Source organism: Trachurus japonicus, chromosome 20, assembly GCF_045865225.1.
Source record: "Trachurus japonicus isolate A0001 chromosome 20, Traja_1.0".
Lineage (NCBI taxonomy): Eukaryota > Metazoa > Chordata > Actinopteri > Carangiformes > Carangidae > Trachurus > Trachurus japonicus.
The window spans coordinates 18,033,254-18,046,677 of record NC_140926.1 but is presented as its reverse complement, the minus strand read 5'-3'; the positions used below and the strand labels follow the sequence as shown (position 1 = coordinate 18,046,677).

Here is a 13,424-nt window from a genome sequence, read left to right as displayed (position 1 = left end):
AAATCCCTCGCTTGTAGACCTACTTCTTATGCAGTAATATTTTATTTATCATTTTTACTATAAAGGTTGCATGTAGCCTATGTGAAATCAGAATTTACTGTTCCAGCTGTTTGAGGTGTAGTAGCCTATCCAGACTTCTGTTTGCACAGGTCTGTGATTGAAAGTTAGCATTTTTCTCCATTAGTTCTGAGTGCTTGGTCCATAAAATGTTAGAAATTAGAGCAAAATTCAAATTTAATATCAGAAAAAGCAATTCAATTACTTAAATAATTAATTAATGGTAATTAATGGGGGTGGTTTCTGATCTTTAAGTTAGGCTATTATTGATATTATTAGTAATATATTTTACTTTATTTTTGGTATGTTATTATACACCTATTATTTCTATAATTGTTATACATCACATTTATTTCCTCCGACATCAATTAATTAATTATCAAACTGTCAACTTCCCAGTTCAGCAGCGATGAGCAGCAACCCCCCGTCTCTAGAGATGGACGAGGTCAGGAGCAGAGCCCAGTCCCTGCTCTTCTCTTCAGGCTCAGCCCAGAGTGTGAAGTCTGAGGTCCAGGCCATGGCCGCCATCAACCTGCCCCTGTCAGAGAAGTACCGTCACCTGCCAGCCGAGACCATGCTGAGGGAGAACGTCACCACCCACAGCAAAGAGGAGGTAATGTTTTTCTCTCAACTGGTCCATTAGTGCTGGAGATGCTCTCTGAAACTTCTTTCCTAACGTACACTGAGCTTAACTTATATTTTCCTGATTTTATGTTTTAACTAAAGGGATGTGCACATGATGTTTTGTTGTCTTGAGAGTAAATATTTGAGTTTGTGTTGCAACTGCACCTGTCACTTTAAAAATCATCAAAATATTCAATTGGCCCTAATTTTTGCATAAATGCTGTTGGTCTGTGTGGAATAAAGTAAAACACAGTTAAGCTGGATAAATAGGTTAAAGGGCAGATGAACCATGAGAATTTTTTTTTTTTTTTTTTTGCTGCCACGGACATAAAACACTAGAAAATTAGTCTCTTCAGTTCATCTTAAACAGATGTTTGGCAAAACTGCATCAAATAATGTCTGAACACTAGAGGGCAGAAAATCTCCAAAAAAGAGCCACTGCATCAACTCCCAGTGTAAATACCACTCCTCCTACCCACTGTGGACTGGAGTCTGCCAGCTCTAGTGCATCCTTACAAAGTAGATGAATCTTACAATTCTGTATTAAATATCCAAATTAGTTTTTATGTAGTTTTATACCTATAAACACAGTTCTTATAAAGGATTGACAGATTGAGTCGATGTTAACTGTGTATCATAAAATGTCTGATCATGTACTGTAAGTCTTTTAAAAAAGATATTTTTTCAAAATGTTGTTGTAAAATGTGAAGAAAATATTAAAGAAAGGAGAATCAAAAGAAACATTTATTTTCCTAAAATGACACTTGTCAGATTTGTAATGTAAAAGAAATAAGTGTAATATAAAGACAAAACCGCACACCCATCACAATAAAGCAGACAACTTGACACAAGAGAAGCATGTTAATATGTAATTATCTTACTCATCTGAGCAAAAAGATATTGTTTGAAAGAGGTGAAATGTGTCCCAACATTGTTGTGCATTGTCAGACCTGTAAATGTTGTGTTACCACAGAGACCAATCATATTCTCAAGATGCAATGTCTTCCCACTTGATTGCAGTATGATGCGTTTTACATACTGTGCAGCCCTAGTTGGTAGTAAAAGAATGTGGTTATACACTGTTTTTATTGGTGAACAATAGGTTAACTAACCATGATGACATCACTAACCCGGCAACTTCATCCCTAAATCAGGCTCTGGATGCTTTGAGTAAACTGGTCAAGGCCTTGAGCATCCTGGAGAAGTACGGCTGTAACCTGACCTGCCCTGCCAGGCCCAGATTCTGGAGGAGCGTCAAGCACAACAACCCCGTCTTCAGAGCCACAGTGGACGCCATGAAGGTGGGTCAAAGACCGAGAGGATGGAGAGTCACATCATTCAGTGCAGATCTTCTCTTTTTTATGTGAAACTTTTTACTGTTCCTTCCTTGGCTGATAAAGCTTTGGTTGAAGTTTTACACCCCTGGTTTCCTCTCACAGGGGGGGCGACGAGTCCTCTTTCTCTACGGTTACACCAACCAGCAGATAGACGGCCTCAGTTTCCCAGACGAAGTCAGCGAACCAGATAGTGAAAAGGTGGCTGCAGTGACGCTGGAGGTCATGGCCTTACGCACGGAGGTGGACATGATCATTAAGGTTCGTGTTGTCATCTGATTGCTGTGATCATTTGTGAAGAGCAGTTTTGTGTTCAGTGGATTCAACATACAGTATCTCACTTGTTGTGTCTGTTTGTTTAGGGCACCCATCCTCACCTAGAAACCTTCAAAGACATCCTCCCATCTCTCATGCAGCAGGTCTGTACAAACACTCTCAGCAGCATTGTACTTTATCCTAGTGAGTCAGAGTTCCTACATCCACACTCATCATGTTCTTATTCATTTCTATTTATTGGTCTTTTAATTTATTTGATCCAATTTCAGTTTTTCATGTTAGATTTGATACTGGACATTGCACATTTGGTATTATTCCATTGTTACTTCATATAGTGATACACTATGTGTTTTGAATCTTGAGCTTGATAGCAGCTCTTACAAAGTAATAGAACAAACATTCACTTAATGCTGATTCACACATATTCATCATTGGACAATTTTACAAGTGAATAATCAAAATATGTGACACAGCAGCATATTCCCATGTGCATGTTCATACAGAGCGTACTTGTAAAGCGATCATAAATAAATCCTAAGTAAAATCAATGATCAAATATTGGTTGACAATATTCCTGCAAAATCTTTTGCAAAGTAAATGTGATGTTAAACGCATACAATGATGTAAAATAATCAAAAACTATTTGGAAATGTGTTAGTGACTGATTGGAGCACCCATTTACTTTCACCAATGTTTCTATAGGACACGGTGGTGACTGATGCAGTGGTTGCTTCACCTGCAGAGGAGCTGCAGGCAGACAAACCTCAGGTCCTCTCTCCTTCACCTAAACCTGCTCCACGTCTCAGAGCACAACTTTTAAAACCATCAACAGGTGAGCTGCTGCCACACACACCATCACACCACCTGCTTCAGTCAGTTATGAATCAAATGAGTCAAAGTGTAGTTAAAATATAGTTCACTGGTGGCTTTTTGTCTTTTATCGTTATTGGCTGCTACACATTCTAAGTCTACATGTTGAAGTGAAAAGGTTTCCATCTATAAGATTCATAAAAACAATTCTGATTCATTCATAATGAAAAGTAAATGAATGAATGAATGAAGTAAGGTCACATGATGTCCCTCATAGAAGTAAACCAAGTCCAAATCTTTTCTGTCTTTGTCTCCAGGCTCTCCTGCAGCGAGCGAGTGTAGTCTGTGTGGTAATGCTACATCTCTGGTTTGCCCGTCTTGTGACAATCGAGTCTTCTGCGACGCATGCGACGACCTCTTCCACCGCCACCCCTCCAGAGCCAATCACAAGAGAAACAAAACCAAACAGGGTACGCCAGCAGGAAACTGTAACCGTAAGAGCAGCTATAGCAGCTGTTTTGTTGCTGTCTCTTGGCTGTGTTTAACCTGTTGTGTGTCTGTTTTTGCACCAGAAGAGACCTGCAGCATCTGTGGGATCTCTGCTGTCCACGCTCACTGCTCCACCTGTGTCCAGAGATTGTGCATGAACTGTGACAAGCTCTTCCACTCTCACCCAGACCGCAAAGGACACAACAGAACTATAGTCACGCCAGCCAAAACATCCAGGTGAGGAGATAGATAGATAGGTAGATAGATAGGTAGATAGATAGATAGATAGATAGATAGATAGATAGATAGATAGATAGATAGATAGATAGATAGATAGATAGATAGATAGATAGATAGATAGATAGATAGAGGGAACTCTCCAGAAATATGATGATATTTATTTAAAGCATTTTACTGCCGAGTCACTTTCTCATTTGACAGCAGTGTGGTTAAATGGGTTAATAAGACCACAGAGTTATTTGTTCTCCATCCATTTGTTCAGTCCTGTGGAGAAGAGTATCCACAAAACGCTGAGGGTACACATGGTAAAAAAACAAAAACAAACTTAGTAAGTGTTGTTAAAATAAGGAGAGGGGCAGATGAAGAGGTAGATTAACTTTACCTCTAATGTAATTCTGTTTCCTCTCTGTCGTCTCTCAGTCTCTCTCTGTCACCGTGGGAGTGTGCCCACTGCACCACAGTGAACGAGATGCGAGCCGTTCTGTGCTCGACCTGTGAGCGGCCTCGGCTCGCCACAGCTGCATCCACGGCTCAGGAAAGTCCCATGTCAGTTCCTACGTCACCAAACACAGGTGAGACTCGCATATAAACATACACATTTAAAATGTAGCATGTTTCAGAAAGTTCTGTGGCGAGATAAAAAACTAACAGAAAATGTTTTAGAGGTCAATTCATGCAAAACTGCTGATGCGCGTTCCCGTCGGGGGCAGTTTTTCGGCAAGCAGTCTCTGCATTTGCCTCAAAAACAACTCTGTCTCGTAGCGTTCCGTTATTATCTCATAGCGTGGTGAATGTGCAGGTCACTACTTGAGGGAAACCAAGAAATCCCATTAGCCTCTGTAGCGTAGCTCTGAGCAGCTCACGACTCTGCTCCGCTGTTCTAAAAATAGCTTGGACTGACAATTAAAAGTAACGAACCTACTCCTAAGACTATAGGGATTAAGGCAATGGGCCAATGTACCAAAATGTTGAACTGCCCCTTTAAAATGACATTTTAACATGGTTGTAAACAATGGGGAGAAAATCAGTTGAAGTATGACGACATGTTGCTGACAAAAGAAAACAGTAATCACCATGTTGTTGTGTCTGTGTTTGTTTCCCTCAGAGTGGCAGTGTAAGAGCTGCACAGTTGTGAATCAAGGCAGCAGCATCCTCTGTGAGGTGTGTGAGCGCCCCCGTCTGGCCACTCGACCACCTGTAGCCTCGCTGTCCAACCCGGGGTCCCTGTCTGACACTGGAGGAAAGGTTTTTATCAGTGTTGCTGTTTTTTTTGTTTTTTTTTAACCTTCTCAGTCTTTGTATTATGACTTGTGTATGGAATCCTGTTTATACTAAGACACTAAGAAACACTCTTTTGTGTTTGAATGTCTCTGTGTGTAAATCTTCCTGGCTGCAAACCCATTTTCCTGGTTTTGGACATTAAAAATACTTTGAATTCCAACCCAGCGATCTATAAAAAGGCCCAAAGAGCCACTTTTGACAAAACTGTACACATGGCACATGTAAAAAAAAAATCTTTAAACATTTAAGTTTATAGTTTGTGCTTTGATCAAATTACCAGTCAAATGGCAATAATAATTTTACTTGCCAGTTCAGTTTGGTTCAGATGTTTATCGTCCCATGAGAGGGAATACATTTTTTCAGCAAGACAGAATAAAAACAAAAACATGACACAAATGATAAAAAATGAAAATGAGACAATTAGAAGCCATTAGAAATGCTGGAATAATACAGCAACAGGATGAGTAATGAGGACGAGAAAAATAAAATGACATAGAGATTCAGTTAAAGCTATAAATCAAGTCCTGAAAACAGGGTCAGGGTTTTATTATAGAGCTGCATTCAAATACTGATGAATAAACAGATGATTATGTAAAACTGGTGGAGTCCACTCACATGAAAGGTTTTGAATTTCTGTAATACAATATTATCGGCCATGTATTTATTTTAATACATGTTCTTGTCTAAACTTCCCTGCTTAATGTGTCCTTTCTGCCTTTGTCCTTCTTTCTTGTCTTTCTCTTTCCCAGTGGACTTGTCAGTATTGCACCTATGTGAACACCAAGCCCACTGTGGTGTGTGAGATGTGCAACCTGGCATGTAAAGACTCTCCTGGTGATTCTCTGCCCGAGTCTCTCCAGCCGATTCCGTCCATCACGAGGGATCAGCCTCAGTCCGGTGTGAGGCCGTTCCCCAGGCCCAGAGTCAACATGGATCTGAAGAGACAGAAGACCATGAGGGACGACGGACTCGGCCTCATCCACCAGATCAGAGTCAGTCTTCTGAATCTAAACACTACTACATCATAGACCAGGACAGCATCTTTTCAACAGCAGTTTTCCTTTAAAAAGAAATAACTCCAAAACGCTCTGGCGGACAAGTTGTGACCTGCACATTCACCACGCTATGAGATAATAACAGGACGTTACGAGATTGTTTTCGAGGTAAATTCATGCCAAACCGCTGATGCGCATTCCTGTCAGGGGCAGTTTTTCAGCAAGCAGTCTGCATTTACCTCGAAAACAACTCTGTCTCGCAACACTCCATTATTATCTCATAGTGTGGTGAATGTGCAGGTCACAACTTGTCCACCAGAGCGTTTTGGAGTTGTTGGATTGTGTATTTGATGAGTTTGGTGAGGTAAACTAAGAAATCCCATGAGCCTCCGTAGCGTAGCTCTGAGCAGCTCGCGGCTCTGCTCCATTCTAAAAATATCTTGCACCGACAATTAAAGCTGTACAGAAAAGAAAATTTAATTTAAGCCCACTCTGGGTCGTAAAATTAGTGTAATAACTAATCTATCAGACGATGTAGGCCAAACTTTGTGCAAAATTCTATTTTTGAGTAAATCCGGGATGAAAGTGCGGTATTTTTATTTCACATTAGATAATGCAGGCGCACGGATTATACGTCAGCCTGTACACGATTCATCAGCCACTGATATTGGATCCGTCATCCGTCATTCAAACGTCTGAGACACGCACACACACAGCTCGTGTTGCAGCTTGTGACAACTCGGCGCAACAAACAGGACAAACGGCCATTTCTGTACACCTTTAAAGATTACGAACCTACTGCTAAAACTATAGGGATTATGGCAATGGGCCAATTTGTCGAAATGTTAACTATCCCTTTAAAATGAGCTCTAACTGGGTTATGATTTGTGCTTATGGGATGGGAAGCCCTAAGGTTTGTTATGTTGAAAACAAATGATATTTAAACAGCAGTCTAACTGAGAATTAGTTAAAAGAGGAGCTGCAGCATTAATCATTTACTCAGTTTAATGTCAGAAAAATCTGCAGCAGGATTTCCAAAAGCCAGATGAAGTCTCTGAACGTAGCCTCACCCTGTTTCCCTCTCCCAGGAGGCAGAAAAACGAGGGGTCAGCCCGGAGGAAGTGTACGCCGCCCTCTGCATGTGTGGCAGCAGCAGCATCAACCCCTGTGATTGGCTGACGTCAGAGCTGCCGCACCTGCTGGATGAGATCTGCGCCATGGCGGCGTCCGTCCACCTGAACCTGGTGGAGAGGGACGGGGAGGAGCTGGAGGAGAGCGGCCGCGGTGCCACGGGGGAAGACGTGAAGCTGTCCAGAGCCGAGGCCAAGCTGGCGTGGTTGGCCGCCGGAGGAGACGCCGACAAGGCCGTGAAGCAGCTGCTGAGAGACCGGCAGGTGAAGGTAGGAAAATCAACCTGTAAACCACAAACACACAGGAAGTGTTCCTCAAGCCTTTTGACCTCGTATTATATACATGAACACACATAAATATACAGGTGCATCTCAATAAATGGGGATATGATGGAGGTCAGTCTTCTCCATGACAGTGGAGCTACTGAACCAGACTAAAACACCATTAGGTTACAATAGTGAACTTGTTCACCATTATAATTTTTTGCGATTCTGAATTTTGGATTTTCATTAAATGTAAGCCATAATCATTACAATTTAAAAAAATAAAGACAACTCTGTCTCACAACGCTCCGTTATTATCTCATAGCGTGGTGAATGTGCAGGTCACAACTTGTCCACCAGAGCGTTTTGGAGTTGTTGGATTGTGTATTTGATGAGTTTGATGAGGAAAACCAAGAAATCCCATTAGCCTCTGTAGCGTAGCTCTGAGCAGCTCACGGCTCTGCTCCGCCATTCTAAAAACAGCTTGCACTGACAATTAAAGGTAACAAACCTGCTCCTAAGACTATAGGGATTATGGCAATGGGCCAATTTGCCAAAATGTTGAACTATCCCTTTAAGTTTAAACACAATAACAACACATCAGGCACAGGTACATGAAGCAAAATACAGCGACCCAAGTTTGAATTAAACATATTTCAACAGCAGTTTTTGTTTTAATCTCTTTTTAACAATAGACAGAGATGCAGGCTGTTTTATTGTGCTCTCAACCTCATCCCAAGTCTGTGGTCCTTTAACGGTCACGCTAAGACTTGTACATTTCAGTTTCCGTTTCTTTCCCTTTATAAGTTGTTTTCCTCTCCTGTTGTATTCTTGAGTGGGTAAAGAAATTGGGATGAGATGACAGAGTCTGTCATTGAGTCTAAATGCTACATCATACATCACACAGGTGTTGTGGAAAGTGTTGCATTCTGTGAGTTTCAAAAGTTTGTAACTAAAAAAAAGAGGATCAGAGGGAGCATTTAACTTGGTCCATGATATTCTCATTTATTGAGATTCACCTGTACATATACATGTATTTCTTTACTAAATATTTCTTTCATTTTGCAAAAGAAGCTCTTGAGTCTTTGTCTTCAAGAATGAGAAAAGACAAAGACCAAAGTAAACATGAGAGCCAAAAGAAAAAAAGTTTATCACAGTCATAGATTCCAAGTTTTCTACACCTTTATTTGAAAAGAGTACAGTGATGAATGGTTTGAAAACTGTGCTTGGTGAATAACTGCAATATTTAGTGTTTCTCCAATACTGCACTGGTGTTATGGAAAGCAACAAGAGGAAGCAGAACCTCTGCACTCCCTCATTCTATTTATGCAACAATAAAGACACAGAGTCTTAATAAGAGACCGGTGCCTTTTTGAAGCTGTGAGAAAACAAGGACAAATCTTAAATGTCATCCAGTTTTCTGACCATGAAAGATAAGTCAGAACAAAGAGGGTCTGTGGAGTGGTGGGAGTGATCTGTAGGAGTGTTACATGCCCCTTTGACCCTGGTTAATGGGAGGAGAAACAAAGAAACAAAGAAAACTTTTACAGGAGCCTCCCTGTAAAAGTTTTCTTTGATGGAAGGTCTGATCTGTTTGATAAGTGGGTTCAGTAAAGACATTAGTCCTCACAGTCAAAGGGAGGACAGGTTACACAGGAGAGTATCGTAACATGCATACATGTAGGGTTACAGTATGTTTCAAGTCACATAGAAACTGAACTCCAATAGCAGCCTGACATTGTTCTGGCTGTTTGTATTACAGCTCTGTTTACAAAACCCACCCACTGCTCCACTGGAACTTTTAATGACATGAACTTCTTTATTCTTCCTGAACTTCACTACTTCACTCAGTATTTTGGTGTCTAGAATATGATTTACATGATTCAAATACTGAGTTCAGTTCATACAGAAACATTTGGGAATGCCCTCAGTGATCCATGCACTGTGTAGTCTGTAATTTAATCTCATCTCTGAAAATGAAAATAAAACTAGAACAGACCCACAGAGGTCTGCTGCCGCTTCATCCCTCTCACTGCAGGTATCAACAAATGATTTCATCATATCAAAGACCAACCATCATTACCATCTTTTCTTACCTCTTTACTGAAATGAAACGTATATAGAAAGGCATCAGCCTGAGGCACATGACACACCAGATGGACATTATTGGTATATATGTCGGCAATCAGCCAAACAGATATTTGTATCTTTGGACTCTCACATAGTATTAAAGATCCTGCTCCTGTGTTGAAGTTTAATGAGTTACTCGGGCCAGTTTTTTTTTTTTTAAAGGCTCAATTAGCTTTACTATTACAGTGTATTGACACAACAATGTATCATGTGGTTACTGTAAACCTGGATCTGTTTGTTCCCTCCCTGCTGTGTCTCTGTCCAGATGAGGGAGCTCCAGACTCTGGGCTTCAGGGACGTGGCCAGGTGTGAGGAGGCGCTGCGGCAGAGCGGAGGGGAGGTCAAAGGGGCTCTGTCTCTGCTGCAGCGCCCCCTCCTGGAGCCTTTCCACCAGCGTATCTGGACGGACCAGCCCGAGCCACCGATCGATCCCAAACACCCCGACAAACAGGTGACAGATTTCACTGGGCACACTTCGTACCTGGTTGGTTCTTGTGTACTGAATAGAAAGTCTTAGGTCTGTTTTATCCCACCTCTCTTTTTAGCACACACACAAAAAAATATATTTTTAAATAGGTATATGGAAGATGAGGGATAAAAATAAATTGCTAAAGATATGGGATATTTTAAGTTGATATGGATATTTAGTATGTAGTATATATGTTTTATATATTTTTATGGATGTAGTATATACGTTTTTTAATATGGATCTATATATCTATATATATAGATATAGATATGGATATTTGTGTAGTATATGTGTAGTAGATAGATAGATATATAAACTATGATGAGTAGAAAGGGGTGGGAATTTTAAAAAAGTGCATACCGGTACTTATTCCCTACTCCTTTTTCAAACCTTTGCATATTTTGATCTGATTATACATATTTGTTTAGATTTTTTTCATTTTAGACGCGTTCGTTAGAAATACATTCATTCATATTCATTCTTATAAATCCCCCATTCTTCTCTGCTTCCCTTCAGAGGATGTGCAGACGCCTGCTGGCCTTGTACGACCTGCCCAGCTGGGGGCGCTGTGAGCTGGTGCTGTCGCTGCTGCAGGAGCCGGGGGTCTCTTACTCCCTGGAGGACGTCGTGCAAGCCGTGAAGGAGTCGCACGACAAGGACTTCATCAGGCGTCTCCTCAACAACGAGTGTCCCATCTGTCTGTCTATTTTCCCCCGCAGCAAGGTGAGTGGATGGAAGTCCACTACCAGAGGTTTTCCTTCAGCCTGGCCGCTGTATGAACACTGCAGCTGGGTTGTATCCACACAATCCCTCCAGTTCACAATGAAATCCAGTGTCTTCATGTGGCACTCAATTGACTTTTGCAGATAACACAGTAATTGTGTTGTCTTTCCCATGCTGAATGCACCATTGATGAGTTTTCTATGAGGCATCTGTTGATGTGAACCAGGCCTCACAGAAAAAAAAGAGATCACGGCTTGGTTTGCATGATTGATTTGCATTAAGCTGAAGGGGTTATAGAGTCCAAGAGATTTATTCACTAGTCCATAGTCAAACAGATAAACAGTCTATAAATGGGAATATGGAAATTATTTAGTTCTGTGGCTTCTCTCTCTCTCTCCCTGAACATGGAGCTACTGGAGGAGCTGACTGCAGGTTGCTGCTGCCAGTGGAGGTTCAACCAGTTACTGAATGCAAGAGTTCATTTACTTTTTTTTTTTTTTTTAACTTACATGGGATCAGATCTCATTGCATGATCAATTAATGCAGAAAACCAAGACATTATTCTGTTGATTCATTTAACTGCTGCTGAATTCCCCTTTTAAGTTGAAACAAACTAGAATTCCTTTTTACACAACTAACAATAACACGTGAAAAATGATGAAAACAAAATCATGCACTGCATATGGTGCACTATAAATTTGAATTTGAATTGATATAAATGAACAGGAAGTAAACATGAAGGCCTACTCTGAGGCAAAGGGAGAAGAACTTTCGGGTCATTTTGTGTCAAATGATTCTCAAAAAAGTAGTTGCAGCATTGATTTAGTTTTATTCTGTAAATATATATATATATAATATGGTTTCAAGATTATTTTTTATTGAAATACATTGGTTTTATGGGTTCATAATATGCTTTTACACTTGTGAACATTTGTCAGTCCTAAAAATCACTGAAAAATGTTACCACACCTATTCATAATATCCTCATCTTTATTAGTGGTAGAGACCTGAAATAATGGGGTTGTAAAACTGTCAGTATCACTTTCACTGAGGAATTTAGCACTTCCTTTTCCAGATCAAGGGCCTGATAGGGCAGTTTGTGGAAAAGTGAACCAGCATAAAACTAAATGTGTTGTGAAGTAAAAGGGTAAATAGGTTAACAAAAGTGCAAACTAATAACTAAAGAAGAATACGAGAGGGAATAACTTCAACTACTTAGCTCAAAAACAAAACATAACCAAAGAACACGCCGACTGAGTCACAAAAATCTGCTTCTGATGTAAAATAAATGAACTGAAGGAGCCAAACTACCCTGTTCATAAAGCTTGGCCAAGCCCACAACCATCAACACGAAATTCACAAATTACACAAAATGCTGACAACAACAGTACAAAGGCTGAGTCAGAGTTATAAACATTCTTTCCTCTTAATAACCAGAACGGCTGCAGCTGTGGACGGTGGCAGGAATGTTGCCACCACAATAAGGAAACTGAATGCTGGAGACTTGTCCTTCCTGCTCCAACCAAAACAGTCCCAGGGTGCAGCCACCAGTCTTTTCTGCACATTCACACATACACTACACATTTAATCCACAGAGTATGTTGATGCTATTAATAGAACCCGTGCCCCAAAGCTTTTGACATTTTGAAATAAAAACATAACCTGGACGGCTCCACAGCAACCTGATCTGACAGGGAGCAACACTGTGGTGATACAATGAGGAAAGAGAACATTCAAATGTCCATGTAAATCTCTTAATATAGAGGATATACCACATGGTTTACATCTAATAACACCTTCATGTTCGCTATTATATCAGCTCTTACTGCTCAGTTGTAACAGACGCTCTTTGTGGCAGAAACTTGATAATCACCTGTTGTGTTTTAATCCTCTGACCGGAGAGGAACAATATTAACTCTTTTTTGTCACTCAAATTTTTGTTGAAATGTTTTACATCAAAACAAAGAGATATACATATTTGAATTGTATATCCCATTGCATTGATAGATAATTACGACAGATGTGAATGTAACATGGAACAAAAAAAACAAAACATAACAGTGATGGTTACAGGCATCCATTATCAAAATACAAAGTACATACTTAAGCATCATTCACTGTCATACTGCATCCATTTCGCCCACTTACTCACAAAGACACTTTCTCTCATTCTAAGCTGATAGGTCATTCTCTCCATGGTGCAAACCTCTCTCATGATCTCTAACCCAGGGCTCCAGATTGCCCCAAAATGGGGGCATTTTGCCCCCAAATTTGGTACAGACAGTACAAGTACATTTTTTATCTACTTGCACATGTGCAACTAGTAAATTTGCAATTTTTTAAAACACTGTGAAACGTGAAAGGGGCAAAGAATCTGGAATAATTGCAGGTGGCAGGCCAATGTGTCTGAGGATCCCTACATTTTTTAGCTTGAGCTCCTAAATTTTTAAGTTTGGGGGAAATGTGCTCCTGGTAAAAACCGTTTAGTCTGGAGCCTTGTTCTAACCACCGAGTCCTAGTGGGTGGTTCAGTTTTGCACCAGTTTCTTGTTATTGCTTTTTTTTTTTTTCTTTTACATGTGACCACCAGTATTTTGGTTAAA

The 13,424-nt window shown here is 40.4% G+C and overlaps 1 protein-coding gene across 2 annotated transcripts in view; it reads left to right on the top strand.

Moving 5' to 3' along the window:
* The first annotated feature begins 430 nt into the window (after nucleotides 1–430).
* LOC146966791 (E3 ubiquitin-protein ligase RNF31-like) overlaps nucleotides 431–13,424 on the top strand; it is a 28,276-nt gene continuing 15,282 nt past the window's right edge. The window contains exons 1-13 of one of the 2 annotated variants that reach the window (XM_085763682.1): nucleotides 431–670; nucleotides 1,836–1,982; nucleotides 2,121–2,276; nucleotides 2,378–2,434; nucleotides 2,994–3,123; nucleotides 3,419–3,571; nucleotides 3,677–3,827; nucleotides 4,251–4,402; nucleotides 4,936–5,075; nucleotides 5,861–6,103; nucleotides 7,195–7,506; nucleotides 9,896–10,081; nucleotides 10,616–10,822. In XM_085763682.1, coding sequence (XP_085619808.1) covers nucleotides 467–670; nucleotides 1,836–1,982; nucleotides 2,121–2,276; nucleotides 2,378–2,434; nucleotides 2,994–3,123; nucleotides 3,419–3,571; nucleotides 3,677–3,827; nucleotides 4,251–4,402; nucleotides 4,936–5,075; nucleotides 5,861–6,103; nucleotides 7,195–7,506; nucleotides 9,896–10,081; nucleotides 10,616–10,822 — 2,238 coding nt within the window. In that variant the 5' untranslated portion in view covers nucleotides 431–466. Of the gene's footprint in view, nucleotides 671–1,835; nucleotides 1,983–2,120; nucleotides 2,277–2,377; nucleotides 2,435–2,993; nucleotides 3,124–3,418; nucleotides 3,572–3,673; nucleotides 3,828–4,250; nucleotides 4,403–4,935; nucleotides 5,076–5,860; nucleotides 6,104–7,194; nucleotides 7,507–9,895; nucleotides 10,082–10,615; nucleotides 10,823–13,424 lie in introns of both variants that reach the window. The other variant, XM_085763680.1, reaches the window with a different exon arrangement.